Source organism: Pyrgilauda ruficollis, unplaced genomic scaffold (genome assembly GCF_017590135.1).
Source record: "Pyrgilauda ruficollis isolate IOZ18807 unplaced genomic scaffold, ASM1759013v1 scaffold14, whole genome shotgun sequence".
Lineage (NCBI taxonomy): Eukaryota > Metazoa > Chordata > Aves > Passeriformes > Passeridae > Pyrgilauda > Pyrgilauda ruficollis.
The window spans coordinates 6575340-6596364 of record NW_024512543.1 but is presented as its reverse complement, the minus strand read 5'-3'; the positions used below and the strand labels follow the sequence as shown (position 1 = coordinate 6596364).

General features: G+C 38.4%; 1 protein-coding gene across 3 annotated transcripts; it reads left to right on the top strand.

Annotated features, from left to right (window-relative positions):
* Positions 1–429: 429 nt before the first annotated feature.
* On the top strand, positions 430–20589 carry TMEM62 (transmembrane protein 62). 3 transcript variants are annotated; one of them, XM_041459697.1, is made up of 14 exons: positions 430–506; positions 4206–4317; positions 5203–5340; positions 6370–6415; positions 7631–7772; positions 7971–8095; positions 8228–8350; positions 9175–9330; positions 10784–10943; positions 12530–12643; positions 13585–13669; positions 15193–15297; positions 16056–16174; positions 17071–20589. In XM_041459697.1, exons 3-14 carry the CDS (start codon positions 5301–5303, stop codon positions 17395–17397), a joined length of 1542 nt encoding a protein of 513 aa, XP_041315631.1. In that variant the 5' UTR covers positions 430–506; positions 4206–4317; positions 5203–5300; the 3' UTR covers positions 17398–20589. The 3 variants fall into 3 exon arrangements, with proteins under 3 accessions (XP_041315631.1, XP_041315629.1, XP_041315630.1); XM_041459695.1 differs by lacking the exon at positions 430–506 and adding an exon at positions 628–1125; XM_041459696.1 differs by lacking the exons at positions 430–506; positions 4206–4317; positions 6370–6415 and having other exon boundaries at positions 5209–5340.
* The last annotated feature ends 436 nt before the right edge of the window (positions 20590–21025 follow it).

Sequence of the window (21025 nt, the reverse complement as noted above, 5' to 3'; positions counted from 1 at the left end):
AGACAGCAAAGAAAGTGTCAGCAAACCTCTTAAAAAAACAAGTTGGCACCAGTGCCCAGGCAGAAATGGCACAAACCACCAAGATCTCCATGGATACTACAGTAATAGAAGAAAGAAGAACAAAACAGGAATTCAGATCAATTTTAATACAGACAAAATGCTTGACAGCCTTGCTAGAGCTAAAATACAATGGCAGTGCTTCAGGAAGAAAGTGAGCAAACACCAGTTCTCAAGATTAGTCCTGAAGATTAACAGGATTGCTGACTGATGTTTATTTAGCAACTTTTCTTCAGGGTGATTTTTAGGGGGGGAAGAGTACACAAGCAAGATGAAAGGCAGCTGAAAAAAACAAAGCAAACATACATGAAGTCCTGCAAAAGAGTAACTAAATTATGAAGAACATCTAAAAAGATGTATCTTATACGCCGGCCCCCGGGCAGCGCCGCCGCTGGGCCCCGCAGCCCGCGCCCGGGGCGGGCACCGCCAGCCTGCTCTGGGTCGTGCAGGTGAGCGGGGCCGGGCGGGCGAGGGCGGCCGAGCCTCGGGCACGGCGGAGGCGGCAGTCAAGCCCAGGCTACAGGCGTTTGGCCAGGCTGCCCGAAAGGTCGCGTTGGGGAGCGTGTTCAGTGCCGGCAGCCCAACGTGGAGCTGCAGGGCGAGGGGCAGGCTGAGCTCGGGGAGACGGGAGCCCGAGGCGAAAGGTCGGGAGCTGTGAAATCCTTGACACAGCGAAGGGCACAGGAGACCTGTGGCTCGGCCACGGGACCGACACTCAGTGACGGCAGGAGCCCATGACCCCAGACTTGCTTGCTCTCAGACTGAGGGTATAAAAGCCCGGGGATTCCTTTCTTTGGGGCACCTTCTTAGAGGTACCCAAGTCAAACTGTTATTTTGTTAATTACTCCATCAAGACTAAATTATTTTAATGATCCCGAAGACTGAGACCCTGCTATGGGAAACCTGGGGCTGAGCTGGCAAGGAAACCTGGTCTGGCTGTGAGTGTGTCAGGTGTAGCTGCGAAGGGGCCTCGGTTGCGCGCGGTGTGTGTGACTGCCAGAGCGGCTCCTGGATGGTTGCACAGAGAAGTTTCCTTATCACACAGACAGATGTGTGCAGTGGAAGCAGGTAATTAAAAATCACCTAATTATTATACTACCCTATATAATGCATCAGTACCTGATGCGGTATTATCTAATACCCTGGGCAGAAATGCAGGCTCTGCCCGTCCTGTTCCCCATCCAAAATCTCAAAAAGTTGTGTGGCTGAGAAAATAGCTTTACTGATTTATAGCAGTAGAAGGTACTGTGCCAGTATTCAAAGGTTAAATATACACAGCTTTGTTTCGAGGTTAAACATAAAATCCAAGTTGACCTGGCATAGTCCTGGAAGCAAATTGTCACATCTTAGAGCTTCTGTGGCTTCTTCTGTGACTCTTCTCCCCAGAGCATTCCCAAAGCACTTAGTGTAGAACTAGCCACAAAAGTGCTTACATATTTGTAGTGTTTACATATTTGTAGTTAACCTATGGCTGAGATGTCCCAGGGATTGCTGTGCATTTCCTTCTAATAGCTGCTTTTACTGTTTTGTTTTCATTCTCAATCTCAAGAACACTTTGCCTCACTTTATTAGCTGCAGGCAGTGCTCTTAGTGGATGAGCTAGCATATGTAAGTCCTTTGGTTCTCTCTAATTGGTGGTGTAATTTTTTTCCAATAATTTTTCCTTAAGTGACTTAAGGATTATTTTTACTGCAGAGTACAAGTATCAAGAGATACACTTGAAATAACGTAAGGAAAGCCCCTGTCCTGAGCTGCTGTCCTGTGAAGAGTCAGATACAGCAGCATATAGCAGCTGCAGAGCTATACTGACAAGCAGCATGCACAGGCCATGTTTCTCTTGCTGTGTTCTCTCTGGTTGTGTCACATCAAGTGGAGTTCTCCCAAGGATAGGTCACAGCACAGCTAATTTGAGACTTGGCTTTACTTTCAAGTGGTTATGTTCTCTTTCAGACGTGCCCTTTAACAGCTGCTTTATCATTGACCTAACTTGGAAACTAATTGAGCACCAAATCCAGCCTTGTGCCTGGTGATGTTATGGGAAACAGGCTTCAGGCTCCCTGGTGGATCCATAGGTCTAGCCTAGGTCACTGAATAGAGCTTAAGATAGTTCTGCCCTCAGCAGTTCCTGCCTTGTTTTTCTTCCCATACACAGGACTATCTCTTCTTAAAGGAACTAAAACACAGTCTTTCTACTTTAATCTTCTATTAATGGCTCATCCACCTTTATTGTAGCAGAATTTCCTTTCTTACCCACTGCCAAATAGACACTCTAGTTCAGTTTGACAAGCATTTAATTATTTCTCCCATTTCTGTCAGCTGAAAGCATTCTACTGTTGCTCTAGACCTTGTAATTCTCCCTCATTAATGCCTCTCCTGAACCACATCTTTGCTAGGTAAGGAATGATGATGGTAATTTCTCCTCATTCCTAAATCTCTTCCAACCCATTTTAATGAAAGTAATGATGCAATGAGAGGCCAAGTATCCACATCAGTCAGAGGGAGGGGAAAGAGCAGCAAATGGGCTTTCACCTACATTTTGGAAAGTAAATAAGAGCATTACAAGCTTTTCATCTTGCCCACTCTCTTTTTATTGGGGTATAATCTGAAATGAATTTAAAATTAAAAAAAAAAAAAAAAAAAAAGGGAAGAAGCTCCACTTCTGAGATCTTCAAATGTCATGGCTGGTAGTGAAGAGAGAAACTTGGTCCCAGCTCTCAGAAGTCCCGGGACACTGTAACTCTTAGAAATGACAAGTTGAACCTTTTTTAAAATCTTAAACCCATGAGGAAGAAAAGTGGGAAGGTCACTGTAGGAAATCAGGCACCCGAGCCACTCTCTGCTGTAAGGTTGGAAATTTACATTTGCTGTAATTACTGGTAGAACATGAGTAAGGTTTTTGTAAGACTTTTTTTTTTCTCAAGAATGAAAACTAGAAGTTTTGATTTTCTCTGTTTGATTGCTGAAATAAGTTAATTGCACATCCACAGGCTGAAAAGAAGCAAACAAGTTGTATCCTTGTCAATGATTAAATGAGGTTTGATGTATTGAGGTAGTTTTGCTGTACTCTTTGCTTCACAGTAGTTTGAATGCCTCAGTGAAAGTGAAATTAAAGTTATAAGTGTTTGCCTTTTTTAGCATGCAGTTCTGATCTAGGCAAAAATTCCATGTCATTCCAAATGGGAAGTTTTCCTAATCCGAATTAAAAAACTGTATTCAGGTAATATTTTCTTCATATACAGATGACTGAATAAGTAGAAGTAAATAATTTTTCTCCAAGATATTTTATCTGGATTTTTCAAAAACTACAAGCTTTACAAGAGCGGGCTTATTAATCTGAATATAAAAGTTAATGTTTTTCTTTCCAAGTGATATTGTCAGATGAGCATTTGCTTACTGCTTTTTGGGCATCAAATACCATTTGTTCACACAAGGGTTTGTTTTTTTGTACAGTACTGAAAAGCTACAATGTAAAAAAATAGAAAAATCTTACTTTTCTTATTCTCCCCAAACTGCTCTTCTGATGTGAGGGGTTTGACTGACTCATAAATTAACATTATCTTCTACAAGTCATATCATCCTTTCTTAGGCAGTCTTTGCCTTCTTGAAGGCACATGGAATGGGATCTAAACACACTTGTTTGATCCATTAAAATGCTTGGATAGAATGTTAAAAATCCTTCCACTCAGCTACTGGAAATGTCACACCAGGTACAAAATAAATTTTCAGTACATTTCATGTTCTAGGTAGCTTTAACCTATTGCTTTGCGGAACTACTTTGTAGTCTTTCTTGCAGCAAAACCACTGCATTGCACAGAAACTCCGACAATGTGAAAGGCAAAGGCCACTTGCAATCATCACAATTTACTGTGGATACCTAAGTTTTTCCTCATACTTTTGTATGCTCTTAGTTTTAAGGAAATTTTCTTGATGTAAATGTAATTTCAGGGTTAGAGTTGCAATATCATTTGCTTGTTCTACTTTCCTTCTCCCCTGGTCACCCACTTCTGTTTCTCCCTGTATCCCTTAGACTGACATGAATCACTGTGACTGCTCTTACGTTGCATTCTTTTGTATACTTGGCTTTGCAGAAGAACCTGGGTAGCAATAACCCTCTACTTGGGGCAGTGTTTCACTCTTCTGTTTTGCAGGTGTCAGATATTCATATCAGCAAATTTCGGGATCCCAAACGAGCTCCTGACTTTGAAAAATTCTGTTCTGAAACAATTGATGTAATTCAGCCAGCACTTGTTCTAGCAACAGGTGAGCAGTTGAAAAGTGTGAATTTCCTGTTGAGTGCACTGTCAAAGGAACAGCAAATAGGCAAAATTCTAGGATCTCAAGGCAGAGCTTTAAACATATCTTAAGCAATGGAAATTGAATTGCAGCTGAAGGGAGACTGTAGAAGCTGAAAAGAATAATTTCTCAACAAGGGCATTATTATTATTTTCTTCAGCATTCACTTTCTTCAGTGAGTTTAGTGTGTTCTGTGTAACAGACACAATCACACAAGATAGCTAATGTTTTCCCAATAGGTGTTGCTGTATCTTAGCCCTTGCTGGCAGCTGCCTTTCCTCATGTCCTGGTCATGATTCTACATTCTTTGTGTTTGAAATTACAGATGTGAGCAATGTCTGTGGTTAGCCACTAGGATACAGTTCCTCTCTCAGAACCATCCCTGCTCATTTGTATGAAATTCACCTGTGAATTAATGTAAGATTTTATTGCTGGTTTCCATTTGAACATATCATACCAAGAGAGGTGAAATAAGCCTTGCCACTTCATTTGACAGCTTGCTGTTGAAATAGATTAAGTTTTGACAAGAAAGTCGAAATTACTTTGAGCTGTTACTGTATGCAAGGCTTTATAATCTTAATGCTAGACCTGGAGTTCTCTTTCTACAGAGAGTTATTGTCTTAATTGGTGAAAGTGCTGCGGTGATATGGTCAGGAGATGTCTAATGAGGCTGCTGCATCTGCATGAGAAGATGTTTACCTTGATCTTGTGGACCAGATACAGAAACATGCAGATTGCATCCAGGCCTGCAGCCATTTAGACTTGGAGGCAGGGATGGCATACTTGTCTAGTTACAGTATTTTTATAAACTGTGTAGGCCTCTAGTTATATCTCACCTTTGTACACTATTAGGTGATCTGACAGATGCTAAGACAAGAGATAAACTGGGATCTGAGCAGGTAGAAGATGAGTGGAAAACTTATCAGTCAATCCTGAAGAGATCAAGGGTCATGGAAAAAACCAAGTGGATAGACATCAAAGGGAATCATGGTAAGAAGAAAATGAAACATTTCTCTCTTTCCTGTGATTGCAGATCACAGAATATAAAGGTAAAATGTTAGTAGTCACTAGTGTGTTAGTATTCATGACTCAGGAGAAAGGCTTGCCATCCACATGTCTGCTGAGGACACACTTTGTTTACGAGCTCTTAGTGGAGTGAGTTTTAGTACCAGAGAAGTAAGAGTCTTTTACCTGGCAAGTGGTCGAACATGACTTCAGATGCTAGTTTCCACATCATTATTTTATATACCACATTATTTAATGGAGGGGCAAACTGTAATCTTACCATACTGAAGAAATGGTTTCAATTTACTTTTTATAGACTTCCACCTCACAGGTTTAAGTTTAAAAGGTGTCACATATCCAGCAGCTAAAGGAAATTTGGTTTATTTTGAATAGAAGGGAGTCATGGGAGTTTAGATCCATCAGCTGTTGCCGCACTGTAAGCATTCAAACACAAGCTGACAATCGTGTAGGCTGTACAGGAAGCTGCCCTGGGGGGAAAAAAGTGTAAGCTTTGTCATATATACTCACTTTCCTGTTAGGCTTCTGTTAGCAGCATTAATGGAGAAGTGGAACTGTTGCAGTACAGACTTCCCCAAGCTGATGTCTGTTCTACACATGCTATTCTCTAAATGAGATGCCATGACTACTTTATTTTACATTAATGAGTTAAGTCTTACTTACAGAGCATGCACCCAGTCCATAAAAGCTCTTGAAAAGTTCTGTGGTCAAAATGGAGACATACTTAGTTTTTGGTTGCTAAATAACAGTTTACATTCCCACAATGCCTTTATCTTTGCATTGAAACTTGAATGAGAAAACTATTGCCATTTAACTGCATTGAGTATATAATGTCTCCTCTGCTCAGTTAGTCTGCTTGTCAATCATGCATTTTTTGAAAAGTAGCTCTTCAGCACCTGCTGAGACTCCTTTATCTCAACATTACCTAGCTAGATACAGGGCCAAGGATCAATTTGATCTGAAAGTTTCCTTAATTCCTTTTTTACTCCCTTACAGATTCATTCAACATTCCACGCCTGGATAGTGTTCAGAATTATTACAGGTACTTTTATTTACCATACAGATGCAGCTATATTCAAGGTCAAATTCACTAAACAATATTCTGTTTTCAGTTATCACATATATGCTTTTTCACTGACTTTCCTATAGCCCAGGATCATATCTACTATTCCCTCTGTCTTTTGCATTGTCAATTAGTAGAGCAGAATTGATTAAGAAAATAGAGAATTCTTTGTGCACATCTCTTATCTCTTACCCTTCTGTGTTTTGTAATTGAGTGTGTTAAATCTGTCAATGTCTACAAAATTTTCAGTCACACTCTAGGAGAGAGAAGATGGAAGAATGAAATGGAGTTGTTTGTTTTTTCAATATATAAAATGTATATTTTAAAATATTAAAATTATAAAAATTGTTTGCAGAAATAAAAATAGAAGCTAGGAAAACAGTTATTCAGCACCACATTCTGGTGTTCATTATGCATTAAAATTAAAGAGGGCAATGGGTTTTATTGAAATATAATATTTTTACACAAAAACATAGGTTCCTATTGTATGTTCACAGCGTTAGCAGAGGATGAATCAACTGTTTCACATACTCAAAGTGAGACTAAAGGAAGAAATTTTATTGAAGTTGATGATGTTCATAAAGATAATGCTAACTTAAAAATATTTTGAAAGGGTTTTTATGGCATTAGAAGTATTGAAAACTTGTTTTTAATATATTGGCTTGTATTCTATTTAGTTCAACCTTTCTGGCAATTTTATTGTTTTGACTGGTGGAGGAACAGGGACATGAACTGATTTCTGGATGGCTGTGCTCAAATTATACTCATCATCTGAACTCAGGAATGTTTTAGCTTCCACAAATCATGCAGGGAGTAAAACAAAACTAAAACAAATTTAAAAAATCCAAATGCACACAAAATGCCCACCCCAAAACCCCAAAAGAAATTAAATTTTAAAAAAAACAACCTTAACTTAATGAATTTTAGTGATTCTCAGATTAACTCATAATAATTTTAGTAACAGATTTTAATCCTTAACAGAGCAATTTAGGTGGTACTGTTAGTTGAAATGTCATGTCTTTGCCAGTGGAAGATATGTACAATTCCCATCTAGCATAAAGTATCAAAAGCACTTCAGTTTTGTAAGTCAGAAATAGCGAAATTACCTGTTGTCAATGAAAAGAGAGAAACTAATGTATGTTTGTCATGGCTACAAGCTTTCCTAACAGCAGTATTTTCATCTTATTTTGTTAGGAAATACTCTGCCTGGCGTAAAGATGGCTCTTTCCATTATATCCACACTACCTCTTTTGGAAACTATTCATTCATCTGCGTGGATGCCACACTCAGCCCAGGCCCTAAGAGACCCTATAATTTTTTTGGGATTTTAAACACGGTATTGTATAAGTCTTTGCATTTCATTTTGCTGGCTGTTTTATTTCTGTAGCAGTTTGTTTGGAGGTTTGGGTTTTTTTTAATATAGAAAAATTGTTTGAAAGATTTGTGTTCATCTATAAGAGTGTTTACATTTTTAAGTTATAATGCACGTTAGACATTTATTTAACAAAACAGATTTGTCACCTGCCTGTTTCAGAATCAAATGGCAGAGCTGTCTTTGATGGCAACAGAAAGTCTACACAGCAACCATACTATCTGGTTTGGCCACTACCCCACTTCAACTATCATCTCCCCATCCCCTGGAATACGAACACTAATGAGGTAAGATCTTCTTATCCTGTGTGTTTTCAGCATGAAGTACATTTCTTGCCTGTCTTCACATGCTCATCTCTCACTTCTAGGTTTTTTGCAGTGATATTTCCTTCCCACCCAAATAATCACAGTTCTTATTAGTTCTGCCACAGCCTATTTATGTGGACATCTCCATACAATGGGCGGGCTGATGCCAGTCTTGCACAGTCAACACCGTGGTGGCACTCTGGAGCTTGAATTGGGAGACTGGATGGATAATAGGAGGTAAGAAAAGCCCATATGAGGAAATTATTATATGAAACCTACCTTGCTGTACTGTGATTCCCTTTTATGCTGTGTGGTGAATTTGAAAGAAGCATGAGATCAGCCTGATTGGTTATTATTATTAGTGCTTTTGAAAAAAATGGCCTTGTGTGTACATTTGGGATTTTTCCCCATACCAACAGTATGATAATAAATTAAATATTTTTTTATTAATTCTTGATATTTAAAAACTAAAAAGGGGACATCTAAATATGTATCCAGATAGTATGTGTTTAGTATTCAAATTTAGACAAATAAATTGTCGTAAAATTCAGCATCACTACTTCAAAATACACATGCTCTGCTGTAGCTGTTAGAATTCTTGACACAGAAGTAGTCCACCTGAGAAATGTTACCTTACTTGTATATCAAAAAGTGTCTGATGCTACATGTAGTGTATAGTAGTATATTAGCTTTTATTCTGCAGTAATCCAAAGAAAGATACTGGTATGAATACAGAGGAAGAGCATGCTGGGGTTGTTGTCCTGAACTAGAGTACCTACACAGACACTGTGGAAATGTACATTATATTTGAGTTCTTTAATGTAAGGTTCATCTTTCTGATTCATGTGCAAAATTCAACAGATCTTCACACTTGGAACTTTGAGTACTCATTAGAGGTAAGCAACTGTAGAGTTAATATAGCATAGTTGGAAAATGTAAGATCAACTACAGAAGGGAATAAATGGAAAATAAAGCCAGGTTCTTTAGGAACTTGAGAAGCATGGAAATCAGCTGTTCACATGGCAGTTTGTATTAACAAAATCTTTTTCCTTTCATTATAGATACAGGATCCTCGCGTTTGATCATGACCTCCTCAGCTTCGCAGATGTTAACTTTGAAGAGTGGCCTGTAGTTCTCATCACCAATCCTAAATCCTTCCTTTACAGCAGTTCTACTCATGAACCACTAGTCAAAATTCTTTATTCCACTCATATCAGGTACCCTGTAATGTCTTGATTTCACAATATTTAATTATATACACAACATTTTTTTTTCAAATGTGTGTCTACTCTTCTCAGAGTTCACTTTTCTCTGGAAGATTATTCCAGAGAACTTGCTTTGTATCATATCTGTGATAAAAAGAGTGTGTAGTAGTAATTCATGTTTGTTTTATTTATGCAGTTATTTCCCCTAAATGAACTTTATGTAACCAAAGCTGATCAATTAATATATAGCTAAAATAGATTCATATGTAATCAATATGCACAGATTAACATGTAATTTGTGTTATCTCATATGTTCACATCAACTCTGATAATTTCAAGATTTTGTCTACGTATTTTTCTGAATTATTTCTCTATTCAATTCAGACTTCTTAGCTTTGTCTTTTCAATTCTACATCCTTTATATACTAAAACATGAGAAGCCTCTGTCAATTTTCGTATTAATTTTAAATCTCTCCATCTTTCCATTTTTACCTTATCTATTTAATTTTTACGTTTATATTTCAGATTTTTAGGCCCTTTTCATCATTTTATATTTGCTGTAAGATTAATCTGCTTGAAATACTGCATACACAGGGTTACAATAAAAATAAGTTTGTCATACTTTTCAGTTAGGGAGCAGTATTCTACTAGAAGTCCTAATTATTTTCCAGTTTCCTATTCAGAACCTTATCTGAACATTCTTATGATTATATTAAATATATGAACTGGTAGAATTGTTCACCATAACTGTATGAAACACCTGCATTGACTAAAACATGCTCCGGAACGCCATTCATATTACCAGAAATGAAAGGAATTGCATGTGCAATATTTTGAGTCTGTATTAGTATCACTGTTTCTATGAATATAACCCTACTGCCAAGTGACAATACCTTTGTTGGTATCTGAGATCTGTAATATCAGTCTTGCAGTCCACTCCATTTGTCTTACATGCAGTTACAAACTCTGAGAGGTTATATTCTGACTAGCAAAAAGGAAAAAAGGGGGAAAAAAAGAAGGAAAAAACCCCACTCCAAACAACAAAGGACTTTAGAGAGAGAGAGAGCCTGATATTTTTTATGAAGCCATCTACAAGTCTTCGGTTATGTGTCTGTGTGTGCTGGAGGAGGCATCCCACTTGTGTTGGCAAGTGTTTTGAAGCAAAAGTTCTAAAATTATTTCTGCCAGGGCCTTACAACTTCTGCCACCTTTTTGTCTGTTCCACAGCCATTTTTCTATCCTGTTCTTTTGTGTAGTGCCACACAGAACTCTTTTTTTTTTTAACTGTAGGAAAGACCTACCACATTATCATTAGCCTATAGATATTTCACTGTTTTAATTTCTAAATCTTTTGGACTCTACTACAAGGCAGCTTAACCTTTAGGGACTTTTTCTTAAGGAAGTAATGACATACCTGCAAGTCCAATAACAAATCTGTTTCTTTTGCTCCTTATTTACTCCTTAGAATTCTGGCATTCTCTCCTTCTGTCATTATCTCTGTCAAAGTCTACATAGATGGAGTTCACCTGGGGAATGCACATCAGGTGTCTGGTCCTCTCTATGTGCTGAAGTGGAACCCACAAAACTACAGTGAAGGGTTCCATCACATAGATGTGACTGTCCAGGTAAGGTACCTGTTGGCATTCTTTGTATTAATTTTTTTTCTTGTCATGGCTTCTCTATCACCCTCCTGCCTCACATAACTAGGAACAAAATACATGATAACAGACTTAATTTCATATTTGTCTGATTACAAAACCCAAATGATTTAATAAAGGAATAAATATTGACTGCTAAGCACCAAAATATTCATTAAGCTGCTGGGATAAAGAAAGAAATATTATTTTTCATAAGAAGTAAAATAAGACACAACAGAAGTGCGAAATTGAATTGAAATTGGCCAGAGATGTCAAAAATTACACGAAAGGGTTCTAAAGATGTATAAACAACAACCAGAAACAGAAGGAAAATACTGGCCAGGTGTTAAACAGCAGAGGTGAATTAGTCACCAACAGTTCTGAAAAGGCAAAGGTTCTCAACACTTTCTTCACCTCTGTCTGTACTAGCAGTGTCGGGCCTCAGGTTTTGGGAACAAGGATCAAGGTTGATGCAAACAGAGACCCACTGAAAATGAAGGAAGAGTTGGAGTAAGACCTGGCACAGGAGCTTGATCCTACAGATTAATGGGCCCTGACAGTTTCCACTCCAGAATGTTAAGAGACCTGGTTGACATCTTTGTGAGGCCACTCTCCATAGTCTTGGAGAAGTTGTGTAGATCAGGGGCATCCCAGAAGATTGGCAGAAGGCTAGTGACTCTCCTGTCTATAAGAAGGGCTTAAGGGAGGATCCAGGAAATTGCAGGCCCATTAGTCTTATTTCAGTCCCTGAGAAAATTAGGAAATAAATCCTTGTGGGGGGCTTTCTCAAGTCAGATGAAGCACATGACTAGGAAGAGCCAACACAGATTAACCAAGGGCAAATTGTGGGCCAAGAAGAACATTATGAAATTCGTAAAGGAAAAGTGTAAGAAGTTGCACCCGGGAAAACATAATCCAGGAGTGCAGCACAGGCTGTGACCTGCCTGGCTGGGGAGCAGGTCTGTGAAAAGCGACCTCGGTGTCCTGTGGACCACAAGCTCAGTGTGAATGAACAGTGTGCTGGTGCAGCAGAGAAAAATCTACTGGATGCCAGGGTGCATCCACAAAGGCACCACCAGCCAAGACAAGTCACTATCCTGCTCTACTGAGTGCTTGCCAGGCCACATCTGGAACACTGCGCTGAAACTGTTGAATAAATGACAATAAACAAATGTTTGTTTATCTATATGGGTTTATAGCAACACACCAGAAATGAAGCACAACAAAATTTCAAAATATTTTAATATGGGCTATTACCTAGAATTGAACTTTCAGAAAACAATTGTGAGGGGGAACAGTAAACAGTCACAGTCTTCTGTAAGTTGGTGAATCTCTGACAGGCTCTTCTTCATATGTAGCACTTTCAGATTATGATTTTATAATCATCAATTTACTTGAAACTGCAGAATTGACTGTAAGTAATACTTTGTAGGTAGAATTTAATACAGCAGTATGCCAGAGAAGCTTACATCAATTGTATCTTTCTAGAAAAGCTGCAATGATAATCAGGAATTTTAACTAGACAGTTTTTTGTACCACTGCTACGTAATTCCTCTCATTTTATGTCAATCTAGGATGCATCAGGAAGAACTGGCACACGGGGCCATTTATTTGGTATGGAAGAAAACCTCTCTCTTAGATTTGACTTCTGGTCATCTGTTATTCTTCTCACTGACCACTATGTTCTAGTAAGTACTTTCAGCAAAACAGCTGTTACGCCATGTTGGTTTCCCAATCTGCAGTAGGCATTTTCGTAATTCCTGAAGGAATTTGTAGACTTGAATGCAGTTTACTTTTTCCAGATATGACTCTTGGAATTCCAAAACATTTAAAGTTTCTCAAGTAGCACACTTCAACTGCAAATGTGCAACAATGGTTTATACAAACAGTTGACATCCTGGATTTAGTCCCAATTATCCATTTTTGGGCATAAGTATACACGCATTTTGTGCAAGCAAGAAATTGAAAAAGAGCTACTGGAGAGAGTAGAAAAAAGAAACATTAAACTGAAGAAAAATTTATTGTGAACTGTTGAAATATGTTTTCTGGAAAGAATGCTGCAAATATTCTCACTGTCAGCTGCTGACATTATAACTAGCTCCAGTGAAGTGAAGGGCAAAATCCCCATTGACTTTAGTAAGTTCCAGGTCATATCCAGGTGTGTTACAGCTCAGTACATGCAAAGAAGGATGTCATGTCTTAGTAGTCTAGGTGCATTTCTAGAACTACATAAGAAAGTCCACATGACTGTAATTATTATCTTCGTTTTCTTAATCAGTCACGCATTCTACACCATGTATTGAACTGCATTTTTCCTCAGAACAGTGCTCAGACAATGTTTTGCCTTGCAAGTGTAACTACACTTTTTCAATGTTATTTACAAACTCTCTTTTTAAAGATTTGTGTCTATTGCTTTCAGACATTCAGAAGAATTCAAGTCAGTACAGTACAAATTCTAGAACTTAGAAACTCTTAAGTTTCCTTTTTTACTCTTCAGTTTAATGATACCAACAAGCTTTGAATATGTGTTTCAAATAGAATCTTTGTACCATTCTATCAGTATCCATAAGGCATGCTCCAAGGCTGTAATTATTCCAGGGCTGGCTTATAGTCAAAACTGTCTTTACAGGCTCGAGTGCTCTTTGGACTGACTGTGCTGGTTCAGATTACCTTGCTTGTTGTTTTCCGACACCTCCAAAAGCCAGCACTCAAAGGTATCAACTAATGTTTGCCTGTGGTTTTTAGTAGTTCTATTTTCCCCTAAAGTTTTTACTGTTGACCTGTGTGCTAACAATATGTAAGTAATTGTGCTGTTAATCACTATATGCATTTTACATCTGCTTCTGTGGGGTTTGATTGGTATCTCAGAAGCTGTTGTTTTGCTTTTAAGGGAACTGGGAAACCTCCAATATATCAAATAAAGTAAACTAGAAACTTGAGCAGGTATCTTTGTTTAAACAAAAATTAAGTTGATTGAAGTCCAAGGTTTCGTTTTCATTTTCTCACTGAAGAATCCAATACATAGGGAAAGGAATGTTTTGTTTGTATTTTCTATATGTGTGCTTGTTTCACTACAGTTGTCACAGAATTCTCTCTCGCCTAAGTGGAGAAACAGATTTCCTTTTTCAAAGACAGTATTTGTTAACTTTTGCAAAGAACATGAACAGGATTGGGTCTTTCTCAAAATAATATTAAGGCCATTTCTGTCATAACTTGATACTTTGTGATCCATCTAGTTAATGAAAATTATTTCTATTAAGCTCATGACGTTTATCCTTTAAACAATCATTTGAACCACACCTTACTAATGAGATTTTTCTGGAAGCCACCTCCCTTCCTATTCATGTCAGTGTTTGTCCCTTCCTTTATACTCCTAATTGTGTAGCATCCTGAGGTAACTACAGCAACTGCTTACATAGAAAAGAATCAGATTTTCAGTTGCCTTTATGGAACTCAGTAGTTAAATATTAAAAAAACTAACTCTGTGGTCAGCTAGGTCCATGTGGACCATGATAAATGTTTGACAACTTAATGAGCAAGTTTGTTAGAGCTGTTGATTTCCAAAGGTGAAGTTTTCCCTCTAGGGGTTAATTCTTTGTGAGAAGACCACATAATATGTGTAAGTCTACAAGCTAACTTTTTAGGAAGGCTTGATTTTTGAAATGTCTGCTTTAGTTAGAGAGCTACTACTGCTTTTTTCTGCTAACACCACACACTTGTCAGAATGTCATTTTAATGCCTAGCCTTAATTTTGAGTTGCTATCAGGTCTCACTAAAGTAGATTTAATCAAAGGGAATCCAATTAATCTAGTCCATGCTGACCCACCTTTCTGGGTTTGCAGAGTTACTGTTTTGATTCTCTTACTTTTAATTTAATACATACTTTCTCCATGTTTTTCATTCTAGCTAACTTCATTTTCTGGGTATAGAATGGTCGTTCAGTATTATTTACATACAGTAAGTGTATTCCTTTAGAATGGCAGGTTCCTCTGCTGTTTTTAATATAGATTGTTATATTTATTGGTTCTTTACTTAAAGTTATCACAGTAATAGTAATGCATTCCTCTGCATTTTTCTGTAGACATACCAAATATTATTTCATACTCCTTATTTAAAAGAATGAGTAAATAGCGTGCAGATTTGTTTCAGAAAGACCAGTATTATCCATACATATATATCTGGGGAGGTGTTGCAAACTGAATTAAGTGTATTTTTCTTAAATGTTGTCTCTGTTTAGAAAAGCCGGGATTACTTACTCTGACTTCATATTCTCTTCATGTCTTCAGTAAAACAAACACCTTCTATTACTCAATTCTGGTTCTGAATTTATACACCATTCTGGGTAAGTAGCCTAGAGTATTGGAGAACATAAATTAGTATTTTGAAATTACACATTAGATCCTGATGAAAATTAAGAATTCTAACATCTTGGAGAATGGGGAAAATCTACTTAAGTTACAAAATCTATGTGGAACTTTAAAAGTTCATGTCCAAAGAGACTAAAGGTTTATTTCTAAGAGCTTAACTTAGAAGTCCTGAATTAATTAAACACTTAGATTGTTAAATTACTCTGAAAGCAAAGTGAGTATTTTTAAATTCAGTTTGGTTTTCACTTATTTTTTGATTGTTAGCATCAGTGCTAACAATCTGAGCTTGCTTTCCTCTGATAACATGTTACTGAAATAGCTATTTTCTTGTTAGTCTGTGTAGTATGCATAACACAGAGCAGCCTGCCTATTTTAATTTCTGTGCTGAGCCAGGCTGGAATTGTTTGTGACCACATTTTTCATATATCTTACTGTAGTTCTGGGAAAAAGCTACCCTTTTCACCTCTCTCATAAGGAAGATATTATATGTGATGTTGAAAATTGTCACAGAGATGAAACTAATTCAAAAGCATTTTCATTGCATGCCACAACCCCCTGTCATACTGTGTGGTATTTTCACACCATACTGCTGTTTGCTGAATATCAAAACATGAGGCTGATTACTCTGGACAAGCAGTAGGAAGGGAAGTCTCAGGGTACAAAGGGCCATGTGGGAAAGGGCTGTGTCTCTGTTGTGTTTCCTGACAGTGATGTTTGGTTTCCTCTCTTGCAGGACCGTGGTTTGTAGGTGAACTGATAGATGGACAGATGGGGGCCTGTTTTTCCTTTGGAGTGTTTGTTGGTGGTTCCTTCTTACAGGGCAGTATGACGTTCGTGGTTGGGATTTTACAGGTGAGTATTTATAAAACAAAGACTAAAAACCAGCACTTTTTTTCCTCAGGGGCTTTTTTCCATTTTTTAAAATAGATTTAAAGAAATGAGTCTTGGAAATAGAGAGATTAGTGACCATGCCTGACTACAAGTGGTCTTTCTTACCTTTCTGCAAATGTAAAGAAAGGAAGGAGGTTGTGCATTATTTTCACAAACTTCTCTTTTTCTGTAATAAAGTTATGTTGCTTTGGATTCCCTGGATATCTGGATTAGAGGCTGTCTCTACAGATTTATAACTCTAAATTTTCTATACATTTTCTGGTTTTGCCCTTGGCTCACACAATGCCATTAAGCAAAAAACTGAGTGGCCAGGGCAGCCCTTGCAGCCTTAATAACCCTTCAGATCAGTAGGTGTCACTCTCTAAGCACACAAGTCCAGTTTTCCCAGGAGCGGTTTCCCCATTAATCTGAAAGACAAAGTGTCATTCCTTGGCATTTAAGATAGAGGGCCAAACCAGCATTGCCTCCTTCTTCATGGTGCCTCCCTTATACCCGTGTGACACCGCAGTGGGCTGGGTCAGAGTTAAGCTGACATACAGACCGTCTGCTTTTGCCATGTTAGTTTTTTGCTAAGTCCGGCTTCCTGAATCAGTTCCAGGAAATGTCAGATGCGTGTTAGTGCCTCTGACTGCAAGGGAATGGGCAGGAATGCTTGGCCTGGGACTCAGGCCCAGGCAGTCGCAGCTTTATCAGCTGCAAAGTCGGAGAGGTGCCTTCTGAGATTCCATCTCTGGGAATTGTACTCAGCCCTTAGAATGGGACAGCTTTATCTGTGCATATGTTTTTAAGCCTTCATAGATGTTACCCAGAACCCTTGGCTTGCTCACTGTCTTATTTTTCTCTGCTTTTCCTTTCAGCTGATGTTTTTCAACCTGCCATTGATGGCCTATCTGTGCTGGTGCCTGCTGCTGCGATGCCAGGGCCACAGCTTCCGTTCCCACATCCGGCATGCCCGACGCCTCGTGGCTGTGCTTGTTCACCTGGCAATGGCCCTGCTCCTGGCCTGGCAGGTCTATTCCTGCTACTTCCTGCAGCGAACGTACGGCACCTTGGCGTTCTTCCTCTCCCCAATGAGAACGTGGCTGGTGGTATTGACCGCAGCTCTCATTTATAAAACCTGGACACTGAAATCATCAGAGCTCAGAACTTACATTATAGAGATAAAAAACTGTCAAAGCTCCTGAGTATAAGTACTCCAAAGTCTGTCTTAAAAACTGTCAAGGTACAACCTTATCATTTTGTGATGCTGGAATTCCATACACCCCAACCATTAGGTGGTAAGACCCAAAGCTGCACCTGCACTGCTACAGAACTGTATTAAATAGTAAATGTACAATATGTTAAACACACTTTCCTTGTATTATACAACATACTGTATAATACATGTTATATAATATAGTTATGCATTTTACATCAATACAGTCAACTGTGGAATAATATCATCAATGAGGTTTTTTTAGTGATACAGAGATAAATGTGTCCATATGGCTCACAAATGGAAATATTTGCCTATTACTACTGTGAATGGAAAAATACTTTTAATTAATTATTGATTTTTATAATGCTGCAAAATACGAGCATAGGACTTGATGAGCTTCTGGATTTGTGATTCTTTGATTTTTATTTCAGGGTTGACATGTGTTTTTACAAGACTAGACCAGATGTCTTTATGAAGTAATAGTGATTGCAAAGGCATTGTAGTGGCCTTCATAGTCAGAGTCCTGTGCCCATACGTTTTCAGTTCATAATGCTGTATACAAGCAGATTATAGTCTGTAAAGTGTGTGTAAGTGTTTGTGTTCATATTTACCTGAGCTGTGGCCTATAGCTTTTGCCCTAGGGGTGTTGGCTAACTAACCAGGCTCACTCTCTGGAAGGAAGGAGTTTCATTTTCCACTACTGAGGCTGCCAGTCCTCCCACCCATGACTGGTAAAAGGACAGTGACTTACCAGTGGTGCTGGGGTTTTCAGCTTCAAAGCAAAGAATGGAGACAATGTCCTCAGGATGGGAGAGGCTGTAGGAATATTATGGTATGAAGTCCGTAATTTCTGTTTTTCTGGGTCTCAGCTGTGTTTCTGGGTCTCAGCCAAATGCACCAAAGAGTGACCTAAGAAAACTCGTTTCTTTGTTTTCATTTTTTATTAAGTTCAAAAATTTTAGAACATTTAGTTACCATAATGAAGAATGCAATGATCCAGAGTCAAGAAAGCTAAGGTGCCTTGATCTGTAAAGAACACGGCATTGCTTCACAAAAGACCAGCTGTGAGCAGAACATCTAAAATACTTTAGGTAATTTTACAGTAACTTATTTATGGCTTCTCAAGGAAAAAGAGGGCTAATTTATCTATGGTCCCTTTGGAAAAAAACAGCAGTGACTGTAGAAGAACACAGTAAAATAAATTGGAAGATGATGTTGACTACAACAAGGACTTTTGTTATTTCTAACAGATGACAGTTTTCCTATTCCTTAATTTCTGTTCTTCAGTGATACAGGAAAATAGTAATGTAATACTAATAATAATGTAATGTCTTCAGTTTACATGAGTTAAATACACTGTTAAGAGAATAAAGAATGTAATTTGTTGCTACACAAGTTTGTTTTGCAAAGCTGTTAGAAAATCAGAGATGGCACAAAATTTATTTGTGAGATACAATATGGAAAAATTTATAATAAAATGACATTTCACAATTAAATTACTTTTACGTGATTAGAGAGAACAAGAAGTGGCAATAATATACTTCATATCTTTTGACTTGTTCCCATTGTTAAATATAATGTTACCCAATAGTTTTATCCTTAGGCTGGCCTCTCCAATAGTCTCTGCACTGCACACACTTGAACCCACTGATTGGTTCAACCCCACACTGAGCATTCATGCATGGCTTGTGTGGAGGCTGAATTTTTTTTTTTTTTTTAAGAAGGAAGAGGAACAAGTGCACTTACCAATCTAGAAAATTCTGGGCATCCAGGAAAGCTGACACATAACCCCTTTGGCTTCCTCAAACACCTCTCTGGGGCCCTGCAGCACCCCAGTGCTGGAGAGGATTCGCTGAGGCACTGATCAAGGGGTGGGTGAATGGTGGAGACCTGTCCCACCTGATTTGCTGCTGCCAGGACAGCAGGATGATCCGGCTCTGTGGCTGTGTCACCAACACTCCTGTTGTCACAGCTATGGGTTCTCTCACCAGCTGTGCAAGAAGCCAATGGATACAGAGTTGAGAGGTGCATTTCCCATGTGTGCAGAGTGGGTGACAGAGCTGGCACATCTGCAGTGCCTGTATCCACTTTTATATATCCCAGCCCCTGGAACAACAGTGTTCCCCCTGCAGTCATTGCCTATACATTTTCTTGCCTTCATTTAAAGGCACACTACTCTTTTATTTTGCCACCGATGCTCTAGGGGAAAGTGGCTGATGGGATTATATTTCACTGTGCTAATGACTAAAGGTTAGCACAAAAGTCAAGCAAACTTCTTCTTTGGCCTTATCAGGCAGTTGTTCCTGTGTTATCTCCTTGTTTATTGGATTTATAGAGCCATCTTCCTCTGCTTTGCACTCATTTTGCAGATTTATGGAGTCATCTTTTTCTCACTTCTCCTCGCTGGAGCCTTGTTTCTTGGTTCCTCCTGGCTATCTTGCAGAGAATAGAGTCTGTTGCACATACAGCACTCTCATCACTCTACCCAGATCAGAGCACAGTAGCAAAACTGAATTTCAGTACTTTTTATCTTACTACTTTGAATCTATACTTCTGGTTGCAAAATTCTGTGTTAGTGTGGCTAAAACATCATGTCTCACTTCTGCTTCCTTCTGTGCTTTTCCTAAAGAGTTCTGAGTTGTCTTACTAAGTATTTTCTCAGTTTGAAGCTTATTCCAGCTGCTGCTACCATTTCTAGTTGTGGAATAATGCCATCTGTGATCTTCTTTTCTCCCCTGGTAATCTATTTACATATTATATAAATATTTTTTACTGTGAAGAGAAGCCAGTAAAGAAAAGATTAGTACAGCAAAAGAGAAGAACAATGCTAGAAACAGGACTAAGTAATCCTGCACTTTCTTCTTCCACAATCAATGCATTAAAATATTGAATGAAGAGATTAAGCTATTTGAAAGGGATCTGCCTCAGGTCCCATCACTTTTGTAACAACAGCTACTATAAACTGCAGTAACAAACATTTATGTCTGGGCTGGAAAGGTCTTTTCACAGTGTTGGTGACATTTTGCATGAAATCCTGACATTTAACTGTACAGCTTAGCACTAAACACTAATAGGTGCTCTTATGAAAAATACCATATTTTTCTCATTGTCAATGAAGAAGACAAAAAGGAGGACAAGAAACAAGATGAACCAAAATAAACCAAAAACCAAAAAAAAACCCACCAAAACCAAACCAACAAACAAATCCAAAACAGGAAAGGGAAGAAGATGAAAGGGAAGAAAATGAAATATAGGGCAGACAAGAGCAATACTTCAAGATCCAAAGGGAGATGGGATGGAAATGGGAATGCACAAGACTAATAAAACAGACAAAGCCGAAGACTGGCTTAACCAAAAATAAGAATAAAAGGTCTTGCTGCCCAACACTGTTTACATTTTATTACCCTTTGCAAATGCTTACTTATAAAGATTGTAGCTGAACCTCCTTACTGTGGTCATGATGTGACATGAAGATGGAAATGCATAAAAGTTCACAAAAAGCCCCTAGCAGCTGTAGGTCAGTTTTGAAACCATAACAATGAGGGCTGGAGTAATGGAGCAGTGAAGAGTCCTCAGGAATAGAATGCTATATGAAAAGACCCCAGGAACAGAAT